This window comes from Danio aesculapii, chromosome 14 (genome assembly GCF_903798145.1).
Source record: "Danio aesculapii chromosome 14, fDanAes4.1, whole genome shotgun sequence".
NCBI classification, from domain to species: domain Eukaryota; kingdom Metazoa; phylum Chordata; class Actinopteri; order Cypriniformes; family Danionidae; genus Danio; species Danio aesculapii.
In genome coordinates, this window is record NC_079448.1 from 3,263,565 (window position 1) to 3,284,426 (window position 20,862).

Sequence of the window (20,862 nt, forward strand, 5' to 3'; positions counted from 1 at the left end):
AAATATAAACTGTCTATAAAATCATTTATAAAACATGTCATACTCTCTTTGTTTTCTAACATGTGTTTAGATCTCCAAGTAAATAAAACCTAATTCATACATTTAATCCAGAGTATTCTTTTAAAAAGGTCTTGCCGTTTTCATCGCGCAATGAATCTTGGGATGATTGAGGCCACAAAGGTTGTGTCCTTCATTACCTGGAAAACGAAGGACGCTTTTGAGGCTGCATTTGAAGGAGCCTTCGAATTTTATTATTTTTTTTTTTTAAATGAGACAGCCTTCATCGCGTCACGATGACGCAGCGCTCTTCGAATGCATCCTTCGGAGGATACAGCCTCTGAAATGGGATACAGCTGTTGACCTCCACAATGGACAAAAATACTATATATTCTGATAGGTGCAAGCAAACAGTATTTTTTTTATTACAAAAGATATATTTTTCAACAGATTAAAGAAAAGCATAAATCTTTAAAAACACATTGAGGAAAATAAACAATTAGGTAATTTTCATGTTTAGGCAACACGTGTACTTAAATCCCAACTGATTGCTAAAACAATAATAAATAAAAATCATGTCATGTATTTTTATGTATAAATAAATACACAAATAAATAAATAAATAAATAAATAAAATAAATAAAATAAATAAACAAGTGAAAATAAACAATATGCAAATTAAAGCCACGTTAAAACAACTGCATTCCTATGACCAAAAAACAGCACTTAATACAATTATTTTCATAACTGTTGAAAAGAATTCCAGTAACAGAGGATCTGACAGAGCCGTGTGATCTGTCAAGAAAATTACGAGAGAGCTAATAAACAAAAATAAACTTAAGTAATTCTACCAAATAGTTTTTAGAGATATGGTCCTACCTGAAAGGAATCATTCATTTCTGCATCGAGTCCTTCCAGATCATCCACAGAAGACTGAGTCTTTCTCAGAGTCAGGTCAGCAGTCAGCGTGCCATCATTATAAGATCTGACGAACTTGAAGTCACTAGTGCGCGAGCCCGTGGTCAGGTATGCGTCATAATTGTACGCGCTGCGGAGAGTTCCCGCGCCCTCCACCTCTGCGTAATTTGGAGGCAGATACGCGCTGGGAATGGCTACAGCTCCATCAAACAACAGTCTGGGCTTTCTCCTGCGACAAAACCTCACGGCCAGGATGATGATGATGAAGGTCAGGAAGAAAGTGGAGACGGACACCAGCGCGATGATCAAATAAAACGTCAGTTTGGAGCTGCTCTCGTCATGAGACATGTCTTTCAGTTCTGGCACTTCAGCCAAGTTATCTGATACAAGTAAATACAGTGCGCACGTGGCTGAGAGAGAGGGCTGTCCGTTATCTCTGACTGACACAATAAGGTTCTGCTTCATGCTGTCAGATTCAGAAATGTCCCGCTGCGTCCTGATCTCTCCGCTGTGGACACCGATAGTGAAAAGTCCCGGATCAGTCGCTTTAATGATGTGATACGAGAGCCACGCGTTCTGCCCAGAATCCGCGTCCACGGCGATCACCTTGGAGACCAGGGAGCGCGCCTGCGCAGTTTTGGGGACCATCTCGGTCATGAAGGAGTTTCCCTCCGGTGAGGGGTAAAATATCTGAGGAGAGTTGTCGTTCTCATCCGATATGAAGACACTCACGGTCACGTTACTGCTCAGAGGAGGAGACCCGTTGTCTCTGGCTAACACGAGCACTTGGAAACTTTTCATCTGCTCGTAATCAAACGACCTCACGGCATGAATGACCCCGGTGTCTCCGTTAATGGATAACAAGGAGGACACCGGTGCGCCATTGACATCAGAGGACAACAGAGAATAAACTACAGTGCCATTCTGTCTCCAGTCCGGGTCTGTAGCTGATACTGAACAAATAGAGGAGCCTGCTTTGTTATTTTCTTGCACATGAGCTCTGTAATTCTGCTGCTGAAATACAGGTGGATTATCATTGACGTCAGCTACAGTCAAGTGAATATTCTTAGTGGAAGATAAAGGCGGAGAGCCCTCATCAGTAGCAGTAATTGTAATATTATATTCAGAGAGCAGCTCGCGGTCTAATTCAACTGTGGTCACCAGAGAATAGTAATTTTTGATTGAAGGCACGAGTTTAAATGGGACGTTTTGCTGAATGGAGCAGCGCACCTGTCCGTTATTCTCAGAGTCTCTGTCCTGCACATTAATTATGCCAACCTCGGTACCGGGTAACGCGCTCTCAGGAACAGGACTGTTCAGAGATTTAAGAATTACTATTGGTGCGTTATCATTGATGTCAACAATATCTATAAATATGGTTGAATAACTCGATAATCCCTGACCATCTTTAGCTTGAATGGGAAGCTCAATTGTTCTCTCCTTTTCATAATCAACCGCTCCTGTTAGTTTAATCACACCAGACACTGAATCGATAAAAAATAACTGCATGACTTTTTGAGACAAATGACCAAACTCATACGTCACTTCTCCATTCTGCCCCTCGTCAGCATCAGTAGCGCTTACTGTCACCACTACAGTATCTACAGGAGAATTTTCAGGCAGACTGACTTTATAGACGGCCTGACTAAAGACTGGAGCATTATCATTAGCATCCAGCACAGTGACGTGTATGGCTACAGTACCTGATCTCGGTGGAGTCCCGCCGTCTACCGCAGTCAGAATTAAAGTCACCTCTTTCTGCTGCTCACGATCCAGCTCTTTATTCAGCACGAGTTCGCCATATTTTCTTCCATTTGGCCGCGTTAATACATTAAGAAGAAAATGCTCGTTGCTCTGAAGTGTATATGACTGCACTGAATTCATACCAATATCCGCATCATGAGCCTCTTCTAAAAGATAACGGGAACCTTTGACTGCTGATTCCTGAATTTCGAATTTAATTACATTTTCTTTGAAAAGTGGGGAATTATCATTTATGTCTTCAATATTAACAATGAAATTGTGTAATTCTAATGGATTTTCCAGCACAAGCTCCTGTTTAATAACACATGTAGCTTTATTTTCACAAATCTCCTCTCGGTCGATTCTCTCCACTACGGCTAGCTCTCCGGTTTTCAGATTTATGTCACAGTATTGTATTCTGTTACTGTCAGTATCAACGCGAGCCTTACGTGATGAAAGTCTGTTCACATCCAGTCCGAGATCCTTCGCTATATTCCCAATCACAGATCCGCGTTTCATCTCCTCCGGGAAAGAATAGCTCACGTCTCCATTAGCGGTGTGCGCCATCAGCACGAAGAACAAAAGAACAAACATCTCCGCAGCTTCACTAAATCCTTGTACTGCTGAAGGAATTAATGAGAAAATATATTCGGAATAGATAAACCAGTGTAAAAGAAAGCAAATGGACAATTATATGTCAGAAATAAAGCAGAAATAAATCCAGTCACCGTCGACGATTTTCTAGAAGAGGTGAACGCGCAGCACAGTCTTTGACATCACAGACAGGGCGGATAAATATGCAGGAAAATCACACAGGGGTTTACTGGTGAACAGCGACACTTTGAGTTTAAATGAGAAACTGCATGGAATTCCTTTCTCTGATACGATTAGAAACGCTTACAAAGATCTGATGCTGTACGCTTATTCAGCGAATATTATACTGTTTTTGAAATGTAGCTTGTAAGCAAAACAATAGCCAAAAGCAACACAGTAAATTAAAATGAAGCCCCATAGTATGCATACTAATATTAATAATAATAATAAAAAAAAGCTGTGAAACACTAGATCGCTAAAATATTGAGATACTGATGCAAACACCAAAAGTAAACACCACTGCAGCACCAAGGACAGCAACCGGGGGAACAACGCTTCACTCAAATTATGTTCATTGTTTAAGCTAATTACTTTATACACAACGAATTACAAACCAGCAATAAAAGCACTTCGTGAATGATCTAATATTTTTAGTCATATGTCAAGACATTATCATGAAGCAAAATAGGCATGTTGTGTGTGAGTGCCATTTCCAAACAAACAAAGAAACACTACACCTTTCCAATCAAACTAAAAATGACTTGGAAAAAGATCTCACTCAGCAGAATGTCTGACATCCGACTTTTTTTCCCTTTATAAACTCCACATAACTCAGGAGTATTAAGAGAAACGTAAACCATCAGCTGAATAGACTAAATAAAAAAAGCTGAATCCAGACGGGAAAAAAATATATACAAAAAAAATTGTAGAAATGAATTTGACAGAGATAGTCGAGCCAAACTATAAAATTCTGCCATCACCAACTCATCCCTCACTTGTCTAAAACCTACTTGATTTTCTTTCTTCTGTATACAAGAAAGACATTTGCATAAAATGCTGGTAGTTAGCAGCCATTAGCTGTGTGTCATTTCAGAGGCTGCATCCTCACAAGAATGCAGACTTCAAAGGGGAGTGCTTCGAAGTCCACACAGGCCGAACCGAGCGTTTTGAAATGAGACAATCTCACCTACAGAGGACGGATCTCGTCACCTAACATCAGTAACAGCCGCTGTTAATAAGCTGTAATACAATTAGTAATGACTTTTTTTCCAAAGTGATTTTAAAACTTATTTTAAGCGATCTGAAAGCAAAGCAATGCTTACAAAAGCAGGGATTTTTTGTCCTTTGATTTATACATGTGCACGTAAAAATGTAAACTATCTATAAAATCACTTTTTAGGAAGACATGTCATACTGTTTTGATTTTTTAAACGTGTTTAGATATCCAAGTAAAAATAAACCTAATTCATACATTTAATCCAGAGTATTCTTTTAAAACGTCCTGCCGTTATCAGCGCGCAATCAAGGATCCAAGTAAAGGTTGGGTCCTTCAATATCTAGGAAACAAATGACACATTTTAATGCTGCATTTGAAGGAGCCTTAGATTTTTTTTTTTAATGAGACAGCCTTGGTCGGGTCACAATGACGCAGGATGCAGTCTCTGAAATGAGACAGCTTTTGACCTCCATAAAGAAAAAAATACTATAAATGCTGATGAGTGCAAGCAATCAGTATTTTAAAATAAATTATGTTTTGTTTAACAGATTAAGGAAAAGCATAAAGCTTTAAAAACACATTAGGAAAAATAAACAATTAGCTAGTTTTCATGTTTGGGCAACACGTGTGCTTAAATCGCAACTGATCGCCAAAAAATAATGAATAAAAATGAAGGCACTTGACATACAATTGCTGATAGCTGCATGGACAAAATGTGGTAACATATTATTATAAATGAAACATGATAACATATAATAAATGATTTGAAAGAGCCATGTGATGGATGAAGAGAAAACAAACAGAGCTGTTACCTGGAAATAAAACAAAATAAAATCATCATTCCTACCTGAAAGGAATCAGTGATTTCCGCGTCGAGTCCTTCCAGATCATCCACAGAAGACTGAGTCTTTCTCAGAGTCAGGTCAGCAGTCAGCGTGCCATCATTATAAGATCTGACGAACTTGAAGTCACTAGTGCGCGAGCCCGTGGTCAGGTATGCGTCATAATTGTACGCGCTGCGGAGAGTTCCCGCGCCCTCCACCTCTGCGTAATTTGGAGGCAGATACGCGCTGGGAATGGCTACAGCTCCATCAAACAACAGTCTGGGCTTTCTCCTGCGACAAAACCTCACGGCCAGGATGATGATGATGAAGGTCAGGAAGAAAGTGGAGACGGACACCAGCGCGATGATCAAATAAAACGTCAGTTTGGAGCTGCTCTCGTCATGAGACATGTCTTTCAGTTCTGGCACTTCAGCCAAGTTATCTGATACAAGTAAATACAGTGCGCACGTGGCTGAGAGAGAGGGCTGTCCGTTATCTCTGACTGACACAATAAGGTTCTGCTTCATGCTGTCAGATTCAGAAATGTCCCGCTGCGTCCTGATCTCTCCGCTGTGGACACCGATAGTGAAAAGTCCCGAATCAGTCGCTTTAATGATGTGATACGAGAGCCACGCGTTCTGGCCAGAATCCGCGTCCACGGCGATCACCTTTGAGACCAGGGAGCGCGCCTGCGCGGTTTTGGGGACCATCTCGGTCATGAAGGAGTTTCCTTCCGGAGAGGGGTATAATATCTGAGGAGAGTTGTCATTCTCATCCGATATGAAGACACTCACGGTCACGTTACTGCTCAGAGGAGGAGACCCGTTGTCTCGGGCTAACACGAGCACTTGGAAACTTTTCATCTGCTCGTAATCAAACGACCTCACGGCATGAATGACCCCGGTGTCTCCGTTAATGGATAAAAAGGAGGACACCGGTGCGCCATTGACATCAGAGGACAACAGAGAATAAACTACAGTGCCATTCTGTCTCCAGTCCGGGTCTGTAGCTGATACTGAACAAATAGAGGAGCCTGCTTTGTTATTTTCTTGCACATGAGCTCTGTAATTCTGCTGCTGAAATACAGGTGGATTATCATTGACGTCAGCTACAGTCAAGTGAATATTCTTAGTGGAAGATAAAGGCGGAGAGCCCTCATCAGTAGCAGTAATTGTAATATTATATTCAGAGAGCAGCTCGCGGTCTAATTCACCTGTGGTCACCAGAGAATAGTAATTTTTGATTGAAGGCACGAGTTTAAATGGGACGTTTTGCTGAATGGAGCAGCGCACCTGTCCGTTATTCTCAGAGTCTCTGTCCTGCACATTAATGATGCCAACCTCTGTACCGGGTAACGCGCTCTCGGGAATGGGACTGTTCAGAGATTTAAGTATGATTATAGGAGCGTTATCGTTGACATCAATAACATCTATCAATACAGTACAATGACTGGCGAGGCCTTGACCATCTTTGGCTTGAACTGGTAGTTCAATTAAACTCTCTTCCTCATAATCAATCAGTCCTGTAAGTTTAATTTCTCCAGACAACGAATTGAGAGAAAATATTTCCAACAAACCTTCAGATAAATGACCAAATGCATACGTCACTTCTCCATTTTGCCCCTCGTCAGCATCAGTAGCGCTCACTGTCACCACTACAGTATCTACAGGAGAATTTTCTGGCAGACTGACTTTATAGACGGCCTGACTAAAGACTGGAGCATTATCATTAGCATCCAGCACAGTGACGTGTATGGCTACAGTACCTGATCTCGGTGGAGTCCCGCCGTCTACCGCAGTCAGAATTAAAGTCAGCTCTTTCTGCTGCTCACGATCCAGCTCTTTATTCAGCACGAGTTCGCCATATTTTCTTCCATTTGGACGCGTTAATACATTAAGAAGAAAGTGTTCATTTTCTTGCAAGGCGTAAGACTGCACTGAATTTATTCCAATATCGGCATCATGAGCCTCATCTAATAAATAACGAGAACCTTTTACCGCGGACTCCTGAATTTCAAATTTATTAACACTGTCTTTAAATTGCGGAGAATTATCATTAATATCCTGAATATTGAGAATCAAATGGTGAAGCTCTAAAGGATTTTCCATTTCGAGCTCCTGTTTTATAACACATGAAGCCTTTTTCCCACAAATGTGCTCTCTGTCGATTCTCTCCGCTACGGTCAGCTCTCCAGTATTCAGATTAATATCACAGAATCGCTTTCTGTTACCTTCAGTATCAATGCGAGCTTTACGAAATGAAAGTCTGTTCACATCCAGTCCGAGATCCTTCGCTATTATTCCAATCACAGATCCGCGTTTCATCTCCTCCGGGAAAGAATAGCTCACGTCTCCATAAGCGGTGTGCGCCATCAGCACGAAGAACAAAAGAACAAACATCTCCGCAGCTTCACCAAACTCTTGTAATGCTTGGGGAATTGATGGGAAAATATTTCCGAAATAGAAAAAAAAGTGTAAAAGAAAGCAAATGGACAATTATATGTCAGAAATAAAGCAGAAATAAATCCAGTCACCGTCGACGATTTTCTAGAAGAGGTGAACGCGCAGCACAGTCTTTGACATCACAGACAGGGCGGATAAATATGCAGGAAAATCACACAGGGTTTTACTGGTGAACAGCGACACTGTGAGTTTAAATGAGAAATTGCATGGAATTGCTTTTTCTGGCATGATTATAGAAAACAAAGATCTTACAAAGATCTGACGCTCTATGCGTATTCAGTAATAACATACTGATTATATTCTGTAGTTTATAAGCAAAACAAAAGCCAGTAGCAGCACCGCAGATTAAAAGTAAACCACCATATTATGTATTTTAATCCAATTAAAAAAAGAAAAAGCTGTGAAACACTAGATAGCTAAAATATTGAGCTTATTATCCAAACACCAAAAGCTAACACAACTGCAGCACCATGGACAGCAACCGAGAAAAAGCTGCATCCCTCAATTTAAGTTCATTGTTTTAGGAAAGTACTTCATATACAACGACTTACAAACCAGCTATAAAAGCTCATCTTTAATAATTTAATATTTCATACGTATTTTAAGACATCATCGTGAAGCAAAATGGATATTTGTTGCATTCGTGCATGCCACTTCCAAACAAGAAAACATTATATAATTTCCAATCAGAATAACATAACTTTTAAAGGATCTCAGTCAGCCGAACATGTCTGAAATCAGACTTTAATTCCCTTTATAAACGCCACATAATGCAGGATTATGAGAAATGTAAACCATCAACTGAATCAAAGAGTTAATTATAAACTGCAGAGTTCACACAGGAAGAGATTGGCAAAAATAGTTGAAATTAACCTGACAAAGGGATAGTTCAGCCAAAGTTTGAAATTCTGCCATCATTTACTCATCTATCACTTGTATGAAAACTATTTGAGTTTCTTTCTTCTGTTGAACACACAAATATATTTTTATATATTTTTAAAGTGCTGGTGGTTGGCAGCTATTGACTTCCATAGTCGGTATAAATAATTATATATATATAAATAAACCGTGTGGAAGTTAATGGTTGCGAGCAATCAGTATTATTATATAAAACAAAATATATTGTTTTGTGTTCAACAGAAACAATAAATAATAAATGTTTAAAACCACGTGAGGGAGAATAAACGGTGTTGTAATTTTCATTTTAGGTGAACAACACCTTAAAAATTGTGAAAACACTACGACACTTGCACTTAAGTCCTAACTGATCGCCAAAAATGAATGAATAAAAAAAACAAGCCACATAACGGAGAAGTGCTGCTAGCCTACATGGCCAAATGTAGCAGTATATTACTATAAAGTAAACCTAAAACGTAAAATAAATAATTTGAAAAAGCCATGTGATGTAGATAAGAAGAGAAAACAAACAGAGCAGTTTACTCAATAAATGAATAAAAATCATCAGTCCTACCTGAAAGGAATTATTGATTTCTGAATCCAGTCCTTCCAGATCATCCACAGAAGACTGAGTCTTTCTCAGAGTCAGGTCAGCAGTCAGCGTGCCATCATTATAAGATCTGACGAACTTGAAGTCACTAGTGCGCGAGCCCGTGGTCAGGTATGCGTCGTAATTGTAGGCGCTGCAGAGAGTTCCCGCGCCCTCCACCTCTGCGTAATTTGGAGGCAGATACGCGCTGGGAATGGCTACAGCTCCATCAAACAACAGTCTGGGCTTTCTCCTGCGACAAAACCTCACGGCCAGGATGATGATGATGAAGGTCAGGAAGAAAGTGGAGACGGACACCAGCGCGATGATCAAATAAAACGTCAGTTTGGAGCTGCTCTCGTCATGAGACATGTCTTTCAGTTCTGGCACTTCAGCCAAGTTATCTGATACAAGTAAATACAGTGCGCACGTGGCTGAGAGAGAGGGCTGTCCGTTATCTCTGACTGACACAATAAGGTTCTGCTTCATGCTGTCAGATTCAGAAATGTCCCGCTGCGTCCTGATCTCTCCGCTGTGGACACCGATAGTGAAAAGTCCCGGATCAGTCGCTTTAATGATGTGATACGAGAGCCACGCGTTCTGGCCAGAATCCGCGTCCACGGCGATCACCTTTGAGACCAGGGAGCGCGCCTGCGCAGCTTTGGGGACCATCTCGGTCATGAAGGAGTTTCCCTCCGGAGAGGGGTATAATATCTGAGGAGAGTTGTCGTTCTCATCCGATATGAAGACACTCACGGTCACGTTGCTGCTCAGAGGAGGAGACCCGTTGTCTCTGGCTAACACGAGCACTTGGAAACTTTTCATCTGCTCGTAATCAAACGACCTCACGGCATGAATGACCCCGGTGTCTCCGTTAATGGATAAAAAGGAGGACACCGGTGCGCCATTGACATCAGAGGACAACAGAGAATAAACTACAGTGCCATTCTGTCTCCAGTCCGGGTCTGTAGCTGATACTGAACAAATAGAGGAGCCTGCTTTGTTATTTTCTTGCACATGAGCTCTGTAATTCTGCTGCTGAAATACAGGTGGATTATCATTGACGTCAGCTACAGTCAAGTGAATTTTCTTAGTGGAAGATAAAGGCGGAGAGCCCTCATCAGTAGCAGTAATTGTAATATTATATTCAGAGAGCAGCTCGCGGTCTAATTCACCTGTGGTCACCAGAGAATAGTAATTTTTGATTGAAGGCACGAGTTTAAATGGGACGTTTTGCTGAATGGAGCAGCGCACCTGTCCGTTATTCTCAGAGTCTCTGTCCTGCACATTAATGATGCCAACCTCGGTACCGGGTAACGCGCTCTCAGGAATCGGGATATTCAGTGATTTAATTACAATAATTGGGGCATTGTCGTTAACATCAGTAATTTCAACAATTACTTTAGTGTCCGAGGAAAGACCAGATCCATCATTTCCCTCAATAAGCATTTCATACCTTACAGCCACCTCAAAATCAATGGGACCTTTAACTCTAATTACCCCGTTTTTTTGATCTAGAGAAAATAAGGTGTTCGCAGTTTTTGAAATACGACTAAACTCATACGTCACTTCTCCATTTTGTCCCTCGTCAGCATCAGTAGCGCTCACTGTCACCACTACAGTATCTACAGGAGAATTTTCAGGCAGACTGACTTTATAGACGGCCTGACTAAAGACTGGAGCATTATCATTAGCATCCAGCACAGTGACGTGTATGGCTACAGTACCTGATCTCGGTGGAGTCCCGCCGTCTACCGCAGTCAGAATTAATGTCAGCTCTTTCTGCTGCTCACGGTCCAGCTCTTTGTCTAATACCAACTCAATATTTTTGCCACCACCCGGCTTTGAATTAACTGATAAAACGAAATGATTATTGCGTTCAATCGAATATCTTTGTACTGCATTCTGTCCTATGTCTGCATCATGAGCCTCTTTAACGCGGAACCGCGCGCCTTTCACGGCATTCTCACTAATCTCAAGCTTTAATGTATCTTTAGGAAATGTAGGCGTGTTGTCATTAATATCTTGTATTTGTATTTTAACACGATGTATCAGTAATGGATGTTCAAGGACTAATTCGAAATTAAGTTCACAGGAAAGCCCTTCATTACAAATCTCCTCCCTGTCGATTCTCTCTGCTACGGTCAGCTCTCCAGTGTTCAGATTAATGTCACATAATCGATTTCTATTACCTTCAGTATCAATGCGAGCCTTACGAAATGACAATCTGTTCACATCAAGTCCGAGATCCTTCGCTATATTTCCAATCACAGATCCGCGTTTCATCTCCTCCGGGAAAGAATAGCTCACGTCTCCATTAGCGGTGTGCGCCATCAGCACGAAGAACAAAAGAGCAAACATCTCAGCAGCAAAGCAGAGCCTTTTAAATGCCCAAGACATTTAGCAAAAATGAATCCCAGGCAAAACTCGCTATTAACATGAAAAACTAAACAAGTGTTAAATTAAATGTATAAAATAACAGCCTAACTGCCTGAAATATGGCCTCACCACCGTCGACGACTTCTATAACTGAGGAACTGGCAGCTTTTTAGCATAAGCAGGGTGGAGACATTTGCACAGAAGACAGTAAAGGTTTTGCAGGTAAACAGCGACACTGTGAGTTAAAAAAAGAAACTGCATGACAGTAAAGCTTCTGACAGCATTAAGTGTTAAAAGAACATTATAATGAACTGGTGCGCAGTATTCATTTAGCAAACGGGCTGCTCATTTTGTCATGTAACTGAGGCGTCAAAGAAATTTTATCAGCACAACTATATGTGGAGCAAGAGATAAAAACAGCATGTATAAATACTACCTCATAACAAAGTAAAATCCATGTAAATGCCATATGGACAGAGCGCTACAATATAGAAGCAACACCAACGTCAAAGCAAATGCAGCACCACGGACAGCAACAGTGAAAACCTGAACCTGATACTCCGTGAATATTTCACTAAATTAAAAGTACAAATATCTGTTAAAAACACACTTTTCAGTCAAGAATTCTTGTTTTATCCTATCCTGAATTATCCTTTAATGCAAAGCACAATGAATATAATAAAATAATTGATTAGATAGACATGCAGAGGTTTAGTTAAAAGTATATAAAATGAAATGAAATGGATGAACAACATCTGTAAAGTGCATACAAGAATTCAAATGAAGCAGGGTGAAATAAATATGCCCCAATAAAGCGACACCCTGCATTTCTTTTCTTTCTTTCTTTCTTTCTTTCTTTCTTTCTTTCTTTCTTTCTTTCTTTCTTTCTTTAAGCATCAGTAATACGAATATTTTAATTATGAGTTCACTATTTGTTGACTACTAAGAACATGATTTATAACTAATTAAGCATGAACATGTGTCACATTTAATTAAAAACAACAACCACAATGCAATCATACATAATTTAAATTTAACTGGAACAAAATTAACTCTCAATCAAATTCTCTTCACTCTATTTTATTTGTACTTAACACCTTGCGAATATAATAGACAGCTAATGGATATCCAGCTTTGGTTATTAATGGCTACTTTTTTATTTGGTAAAATAATGTTTATTTCAGATTTATTAAAACAGATAGCGACAAACAAACTTAAAGATAACTAATAGTTTATATAAACGACAAGAGGGACAAAGGAAGCATGGTAAAGAGCAAAGCACTTTTCGAAAACACACTGCAACTAGAGTACAAAGTAAATTGAAGAGAACATTTTAGGTGTGCACAAATATTCTTCAAAATTTCCAATCTAGAAAATACCACATCACTTTCATTTAGATAACAAAACATGTTTCAAATATTCACCTACTGACTTCATAAACTGCACATAAAACACATACAAATAAACAAAGGCTACTAAAATGCCCACACTATCACACATCTAGTTTACAACACAGACATAATAACTGCAGAATTTGCACAGACAATAAACACACAAAATGAAGATGGATAAAGTGTTAAACTACCTAGCCTGACTGAAAAAATCGTAAGAAAATAGCTAACAAATGCGACAATTATCCTTAAAACCTTTTAAAATGTCGCAAACAAACAAATACACACAAACTGATATCTATACCAAAAATACTAATAAGCCCAAACAAGTACAAATGATTACTGAATGCCATTGATTATGATTGCATGAAAGAATGTGAATGGATTACTTAATTTTAGACTTTCATTAATACAAATGATCCTTAAAACATATTAATGCAGCCTATAGGATAAAGCTTTCTGAATAAAATCACGTGATGTGCCAAAAAACTAAAACTGGAAACAGTGTTAAAAACAACAGCGAACTAAAATAATTAAATAAGCAAATAAATATAATAAAAACCCTTAAGATTATAACCCTTTGTCCTACCTGAAAGGAATCAGAGATTTCTGCATCGAGTCCTTCCAGATCATCCACAGAAGACTGAGTCTTTCTCAGAGTCAGGTCAGCAGTCAGCGTGCCATCATTATAAGATCTGACGAACTTGAAGTCACTAGTGCGCGAGCCCGTGGTCAGGTATGCGTCATAATTGTAGGCGCTGCGGAGAGTTCCCGCGCCCTCCACCTCTGCGTAATTCGGAGGGAGATACGCGCTGGGAATGGCTACAGCTCCATCAAACAACAGTCTGGGCTTTCTCCTGCGACAAAACCTCACGGCCAGGATGATGATGATGAAGGTCAGGAAGAAAGTGGAGACGGACACCAGCGCGATGATCAAATAAAACGTCAGTTTGGAGCTGCTCTCGTCATGAGACATGTCTTTCAGTTCTGGCACTTCAGCCAAGTTATCTGATACAAGTAAATACAGTGCGCACGTGGCTGAGAGAGAGGGCTGTCCGTTATCTCTGACTGACACAATAAGGTTCTGCTTCATGCTGTCAGATTCAGAAATGTCCCGCTGCGTCCTGATCTCTCCGCTGTGGACACCGATAGTGAAAAGTCCCGGATCAGTCGCTTTAATGATGTGATACGAGAGCCACGCGTTCTGGCCAGAATCCGCGTCCACGGCGATCACCTTGGAGACCAGGGAGCGCGCCTGCGCAGCTTTGGGGACCATCTCGGTCATGAAGGAGTTTCCCTCCGGAGAGGGGTATAATATCTGAGGAGAGTTGTCATTCTCATCCGATATGAAGACACTCACGGTCACGTTACTGCTCAGAGGAGGAGACCCGTTGTCTCTGGCTAACACGAGCACTTGGAAACTTTTCATCTGCTCGTAATCAAACGACCTCACGGCATGAATGACCCCGGTGTCTCCGTTAATGGATAACAAGGAGGACACCGGTGCGCCATTGACATCAGAGGACAACAGAGAATAAACTACAGTGCCATTCTGTCTCCAGTCCGGGTCTGTAGCTGATACTGAACAAATAGAGGAGCCTGCTTTGTTATTTTCTTGCACATGAGCTCTGTAATTCTGCTGCTGAAATACAGGTGGATTATCATTGACGTCAGCTACAGTCAAGTGAATATTCTTAGTGGAAGATAAAGGCGGAGAGCCCTCATCAGTAGCAGTAATTGTAATATTATATTCAGAGAGCAGCTCGCGGTCTAATTCACCTGTGGTCACCAGAGAATAGTAATTTTTGATTGAAGGCACGAGTTTAAATGGGACGTTTTGCTGAATGGAGCAGCGCACCTGTCCGTTATTCTCAGAGTCTCTGTCCTGCACATTAATGATGCCAACCTCGGTACCGGGTAACGCATTCTCAGTAATTGGGATATTCAGAGAATTAATTACTATTACTGGGGCGTTATCATTAACATCAAGAACATCTATCAATACAGTGCATCTATTTGCTAACCCTTGACCATCTTTAGCTTGGATTGGCAGCTGAATAGCAGTCTCCTCTTCATAATCAACCGTTCCTGTTAGTTTAATTTCACCAGACACTGCATCAATTAAGAACATTTCCTGATAAATTTCTGATAAATGGCCAAACTCATACATCACTTCTCCATTTTGTCCCTCGTCAGCATCAGTAGCACTCACTGTCACCACTACAGTATCTACAGGAGAATTTTCAGGCAGACTAACTTTATAGACGGCCTGACTAAAGACTGGAGCATTATCATTAGCATCCAGCACAGTGACGTGTATGGCTACAGTACCTGATCTCTGTGGTGTCCCGCCGTCTACCGCAGTCAGAATTAAAGTCACGTCTTTCTGCTGCTCACGATCCAGCTCTTTATTCAGCACGAGTTCGCTATATTTACCACCATTGTCACCATTATGTACACTGAGAACAAAATGGTCATTATTCTGAAGTGTATATGACTGCACAGAATTCATACCAATATCCGCATCATGAGCCTCATCTAATAAATAACGAGAACCTTTGTCTGCTGATTCCCGAATTTCAAATTTAATTACACTTTCTTTGAACTGCGGTGAATTATCATTTATGTCTTCAATATTAAAGATAAAGCGATGCAGCTCTAAAGGATTTTCCAGCACGAGCTCCTGTTTAATAACGCATGATGATTTTTTTCCACAAAGCCCTTCTCTGTCGATTCTCGCCGCTACGGTCAGCTCTCCTGTGTTAAGATTAATGTCACAGTATCGTTTTCTGTTGCCTTCTGTATCAATACGGGCTTTTCGAGATGACAGCTTTTTTACATCCAGTCCGAGATCCTTCGCTATATTTCCAATCACAGATCCGCGTTTCATCTCCTCCGGGAAAGAATAGCTCACGTCTCCATTAGCGGTGTGCGCCATCAGCACGAAGAACAATAGGACAAACATCTCAGCAGCAAAGCAGAGACTTTGAAATGCCCAAGACATTTAGCAATAATTAATCCAAGGGAAAACCCGCTATTAACATGAAAAACTAAATAAATGTACAATTAAATGTATAAAATATCAGCCTAACTGCCTAAAATATGGCCTCGCCACTGTCGACGACTTCTATAACTGAGGAACTGGCAGCTCTTTAGCATAAGCAGGGTGGAGACATTTGCACAGAAGACAGTAAAGGTTTTGCAGGTAAACAGCGACACTGTGAGTTGAAAAAAAGAAACTGCATGACAGTAAAGCTTCTGACAGCATTAAGTGTTAAAAGAACATTATAATGAACTGGTGCTCAGTATTCATTTATCAAACGGGCTTGTTATTTTTTATGTAACTGAGGCGTCAAACAAATGTTAGCAGCACGACTATATGTGGAGCTAAAGATAAAAAAAGCATGTATATATTACTCTATAACATAAAGTAAAATCCATATAAAGGCCATAATGACAGAGAGCTACAACACAAAAGAAACCAAGAGTCAATGCAAGTGCAGCACCAAGGACAGCAACAGCGAAATCCTGAACCTGATACTCAGTAATTTTTTTACTCAATTAAAACGTAGCACAAATATCTGACAAAAACACTTTTCAGTCAAGTATTCTTGTTTTATCCTATACTGAATTATTTTCCAATGCAAAGAAAAATTAATATAACAAAGCAATTGATTAGATAGACAAACAGAGGTTTAGTTAAAAGTGGAAATATAAAATGAACTGGAAAATGTAAAAACATCTGTAAAGTGCATACAAGAATTAAATGGAGCAGGGTGAAATAAATATGCCCCAATATAAAAGTAACACTCTGTATTTGTTTGTTTGTTTATTTGTGTTTCTTTCTTTCTTTCTCTCTCCAAGAATCAGTAACAGTATTATAATTATGAGTTGACTATTTGTTCACAAGTAAGATCATTAAACATGATTTATAGCTAATTAAGCATGAACCTTTGTCACGTTTCATAAAACAACAACAACAGCAAAACAACAATACATATAATTATTATTTAAATATATTAGTAACAAAATTAACTTTCAATCAAATTCTCTTCACTGTATTTTATTTGCACGTAACCCTGCAAATTCTGCCTAAATATTAAATAAACAGCGAATGAATATCCAGTTTTGGCAAAATAAGGTGGCCATTTTTTCATTTGGTAGAATAACCTTTCATTTATATTTATTCAAACAGATAACGACAAACAAAGTTAAAAATAACTAATATTTTATTTAAAAGACAGGAGGAACAAAGGCAGCGTGCCAAAAAAAAAAAAAAAAAAACTGCATTTTTGTAAAACACACTGCAACTAGTCGAAGCATATTGGACAGAAGATTTCGTGTGTGCACGAATCATTTTCAAAAATTCCCAATAAATAAAATCCCACTTTACTTTCATTAAGATAATAAAAAGTTTCGATTACTTCAGCTAACGGCATACTGACTTCATAAACAGCGCACAAAATATACAATTAAACAAACCTACTAAAATGCCCACACTATCACACACATACGTTATAACACAAACTTAATAACAGCAGAATCTACATAGACCATTAAAGCACAAAATGAAGATGGAAACGGTGTTAAACTAGCCTGACTGAAAAAATCGCGAATATAGACAATAATAAATGCGACAATTCTCCTTGAAACATTTTAAAACGTCGCAAACAAACAAATAAAACAAAAGGATTATAGTATAGCAAAAAAATAAGTAAATAAAAAAATACTAATGAGCCCGAACAAGTACAAATAATTTATGAACGCCACATATATTACTATTGCAAAAAAAAAATGTGCATGGACAACTATTACTCTTTCGTTAACACAAATGAACCCTAAAATATGTTAATGCAGCCTATGCCATAACGCTTTTTTGAAAAGTCACTTGATGTGCCATAAAAGCTGAGAACAGTGTCAAAAACAGCAGTCAACTGAAATAATAAAATAAGCAAATAAAATAAAAACCTTTAAACGTATATTTTTAAAGAAATCCTACCTGAAAGGAATCACTGATTTCTGCATCAAGTCCTTCCAGATCATCCACAGAGGACTGAGTCTTTCTCAGAGTCAGGTCAGCAGTCAGCGTGCCATCATTATAAGATCTGACGAACTTGAAGTCACTAGTGCGCGAGCCCGTGGTCAGGTATGCGTCATAATTGTACGCGCTGCGGAGAGTTCCCGCACTCTCCACCTCTGCGTAATTCGGAGGGAGATACGCGCTGGGAATGGCTACAGCTCCATCAAACAAGAGTCTGGGCTTTCTCCTGCGACAAAACCTCACGGCCAGGATGATGATGATGAAGGTCAGGAAGAAAGTGGAGACGGACACCAGCGCGATGATCAAATAAAACGTCAGTTTGGAGCTGCTCTCGTCATGAGACATGTCTTTCAGTTCTGGCACTTCAGCCAAGTTATCTGATACAAGTAAATACAGTGCGCACGTGGCTGAGAGAGAGGGCTGTCCGTTATCTCTGACTGACACAATAAGGTTCTGCTTCATGCTGTCAGATTCAGAAATGTCCCGCTGCGTCCTGATCTCTCCGCTGTGGACACCGATAGTGAAAAGTCCCGGATCAGTCGCTTTAATGATGTGATACGAGAGCCACGCGTTCTGGCCAGAATCCGCGTCCACGGCGATCACCTTGGAGACCAGGGAGCGCGCCTGCGCGGCTTTGGGGACCATCTCGGTCATGAAGGAGTTTCCTTCCGGAGAGGGGTATAATATCTGAGGAGAGTTGTCATTCTCATCCGATATGAAGACACTCACGGTCACGTTACTGCTCAGAGGAGGAGACCCGTTGTCTCTGGCTAACACGAGCACTTGGAAACTTTTCATCTGCTCGTAATCAAACGACCTCACGGCATGAATGACCCCGGTGTCTCCGTTAATGGATAAAAAGGAGGACACCGGTGCGCCATTGACATCAGAGGACAACAGAGAATAAACTACAGTGCCATTCTGTCTCCAGTCCGGGTCTGTAGCTGATACTGAACAAATAGAGGAGCCTGCTTTGTTATTTTCTTGCACATGAGCTCTGTAATTCTGCTGCTGAAATACAGGTGGATTATCATTGACGTCAGCTACAGTCAAGTGAATATTCTTAGAGGAAGATAAAGGCGGAGAGCCCTCATCAGTAGCAGTAATTGTAATATTATATTCAGAGAGCAGCTCGCGGTCTAATTCACCTGTGGTCACCAGAGAATAGTAATTTTGATTGAAGGCACGAGTTTAAATGGGACGTTTTGCTGAATGGAGCAGCGCACCTGTCCGTTATTCTCAGAGTCTCTGTCCTGCACATTAATGATGCCAACCTCGGTACCGGGTAACGCGTTCTCGGGAATCGGACTACTCAGTGATTTAATCACTGTAACAGGAGCATTATCATTGATATCAGAAATTTCTATGATTACTTTGGTGTCCGAAGAAAGACCAGAACCATCTTTTCCTTCAATAAGCATTTCATAGTTTACTTCCTCTTCGAAATCAATGGAACCTTTAACTTTAATCTGTCCACTATTCTCATTTAAATAGAATAATTCTTTCGCCATTCCAGAAATACGACTAAACTCATAGGTCACTTCTCCATTCTGTCCCTCGTCAGCATCAGTAGCGCTCACTGTCACCACTACAGTATCTACAGGAGAATTTTCAGGCAGACTGACTTTATAGACGGCCTGACTAAAGACTGGAGCATTATCATTAGCATCCAGCACAGTGACGTGTATGGCTACAGTACCTGATCTCGGTGGAGTCCCGCCGTCTACCGCAGTCAGAATTAAAGTCACCTCTTTTTGCTTCTCACGGTCCAGCTCTTTGTCTAACACCAACTCGATATTTTTTCCACCATCTGCTTTTGTACTCACAGATAAAATAAAATGCTCATTTCTTTCAATGGAATATCTTTGTACTCCATTCTGTCCTATGTCTGCATCATGAGCCTCATTAACGCGGAACCGAGCGCCTTTATCAACATGTTCACTAATTTCAAATTTAATTGTATCTTTAGGAAATGTAGGCGTGTTGTCATTAATATCTTGTATTTGAATTGTTACACGATGAATCGCCAATGGATGTTCAAGGACTAATTCGAAATTTAGAGCACAAGACATTTTTTCATTACACAGTCCTTCCCTGTCGATTTTCTCCGCTACGGTCAGCTCTCCAGTATTCAGATTAATATCACAGAATCGCTTTCTATTACCTTCAGTATCAATGCGAGCTTTACGTGATGATAGTCTGTTCACATCCAGTCCGAGATCCTTCGCTATATTTCCAATCACAGATCCGCGTTTCATCTCCTCCGGGAAAGAATAGCTCACGTCTCCATAAGCGGTGTGCGCCATCAGCACGAAGAACAAAAGAGCAAACATCTCAGCAGCAACACAATCCAAATGCGGATACAGACAAAATTGCTTGTTATAAATTCAACAAAAATACGAAAACGTAAGTATAAACTATATATAAAATCAACTAAAGATCCGACAGTGACCGTCGACGATTTCTCATATGGATGTGATCTAGAAGCTCTGACCATGACATCAAAAACAGGGTGGAGTGAAGCGCAATACTAAACAAAATGATTGTATTAGTGAACAGCGACACTCTGCGTTAAACTGGGGAAACTGCATTGTATTCATAACTTAAACAGCATGGCTTAAAGCAGTGTTTCTGATGGGACGCGGAAGGTTTTGTGATGCTTTACGCTTCTGTGAGACGCTCAAATGCATGCCTGAGAAAAAAACGAGCTGTTCTAATGCAATGTCGGTTGTCTAATAACAATATGAAAGATGTAAAAACCTAATTTTCGTTACTTGTTACCAAAAAACGTTCATTACCTGCCAGCTTTTA

General features: G+C 40.1%; 4 protein-coding genes and 1 pseudogene across 4 annotated transcripts in view; all 5 read right to left on the bottom strand.

The window, feature by feature from the left end:
- Positions 1–16,029, bottom strand: part of LOC130240345 (putative protocadherin beta-18) — a 287,342-nt gene extending 271,313 nt beyond the window's left edge. Inside the window, exon 1 of the mRNA XM_056471824.1 lies at positions 13,600–16,029. Coding sequence (XP_056327799.1) covers positions 13,600–16,014 — 2,415 coding nt within the window. The 5' untranslated portion in view covers positions 16,015–16,029. The remainder of the gene's footprint in view (positions 1–13,599) is intronic.
- Positions 281–3,372, bottom strand: LOC130241162 (protocadherin beta-15-like). Its single transcript, XM_056472882.1, has 2 exons — positions 877–3,372; positions 281–337 (listed from the first exon to the last, which is right to left on the bottom strand). The coding sequence occupies exons 1-2, from the start codon at positions 3,250–3,252 to the stop codon at positions 281–283; spliced, it is 2,433 nt and encodes an 810-aa protein (XP_056328857.1). The 5' UTR covers positions 3,253–3,372.
- Positions 4,544–7,754, bottom strand: LOC130241163 (protocadherin gamma-A10-like). The gene is made up of 2 exons (XM_056472883.1): positions 5,316–7,754; positions 4,544–4,552 (listed from the first exon to the last, which is right to left on the bottom strand). The coding sequence occupies exons 1-2, from the start codon at positions 7,689–7,691 to the stop codon at positions 4,544–4,546; spliced, it is 2,385 nt and encodes a 794-aa protein (XP_056328858.1). The 5' UTR covers positions 7,692–7,754.
- LOC130241164 (protocadherin gamma-A11-like) lies at positions 8,589–11,640 on the bottom strand. The gene is made up of 2 exons (XM_056472885.1): positions 9,226–11,640; positions 8,589–8,627 (listed from the first exon to the last, which is right to left on the bottom strand). Exons 1-2 carry the CDS (start codon positions 11,638–11,640, stop codon positions 8,589–8,591), a joined length of 2,454 nt encoding a protein of 817 aa, XP_056328860.1.
- Positions 16,030–17,894: 1,865 nt separating the features above from the next.
- LOC130241179 (protocadherin gamma-A11-like) lies at positions 17,895–20,387 on the bottom strand (annotated as a pseudogene).
- Positions 20,388–20,862: the final 475 nt, after the last annotated feature.

Bases quoted from the DNA above. Each gene is read 5' to 3' on its own strand.
- LOC130241164 (XM_056472885.1), bottom strand. From the start codon at position 11,640: ATGTCTTGGGCATTTAAAAGGCTCTGCTTTGCTGCTGAGATGTTTGCT. The intron at 8,628-9,225 runs GTAGGACTGATG...TCCCTTTGTCAG, and splicing joins AAATCAATAATTCCTTTCAG to GTTAATTTCAACTATTTTTG.
- LOC130241163 (XM_056472883.1), bottom strand. From the start codon at position 7,691: ATGTTTGTTCTTTTGTTCTTCGTGCTGATGGCGCACACCGCTTATGGA.
- LOC130241162 (XM_056472882.1), bottom strand. From the start codon at position 3,252: ATGTTTGTTCTTTTGTTCTTCGTGCTGATGGCGCACACCGCTAATGGA. The intron at 338-876 runs GTAGGACCATAT...ATCCCATTTCAG, and splicing joins AAATGAATGATTCCTTTCAG to AGGCTGTATCCTCCGAAGGA.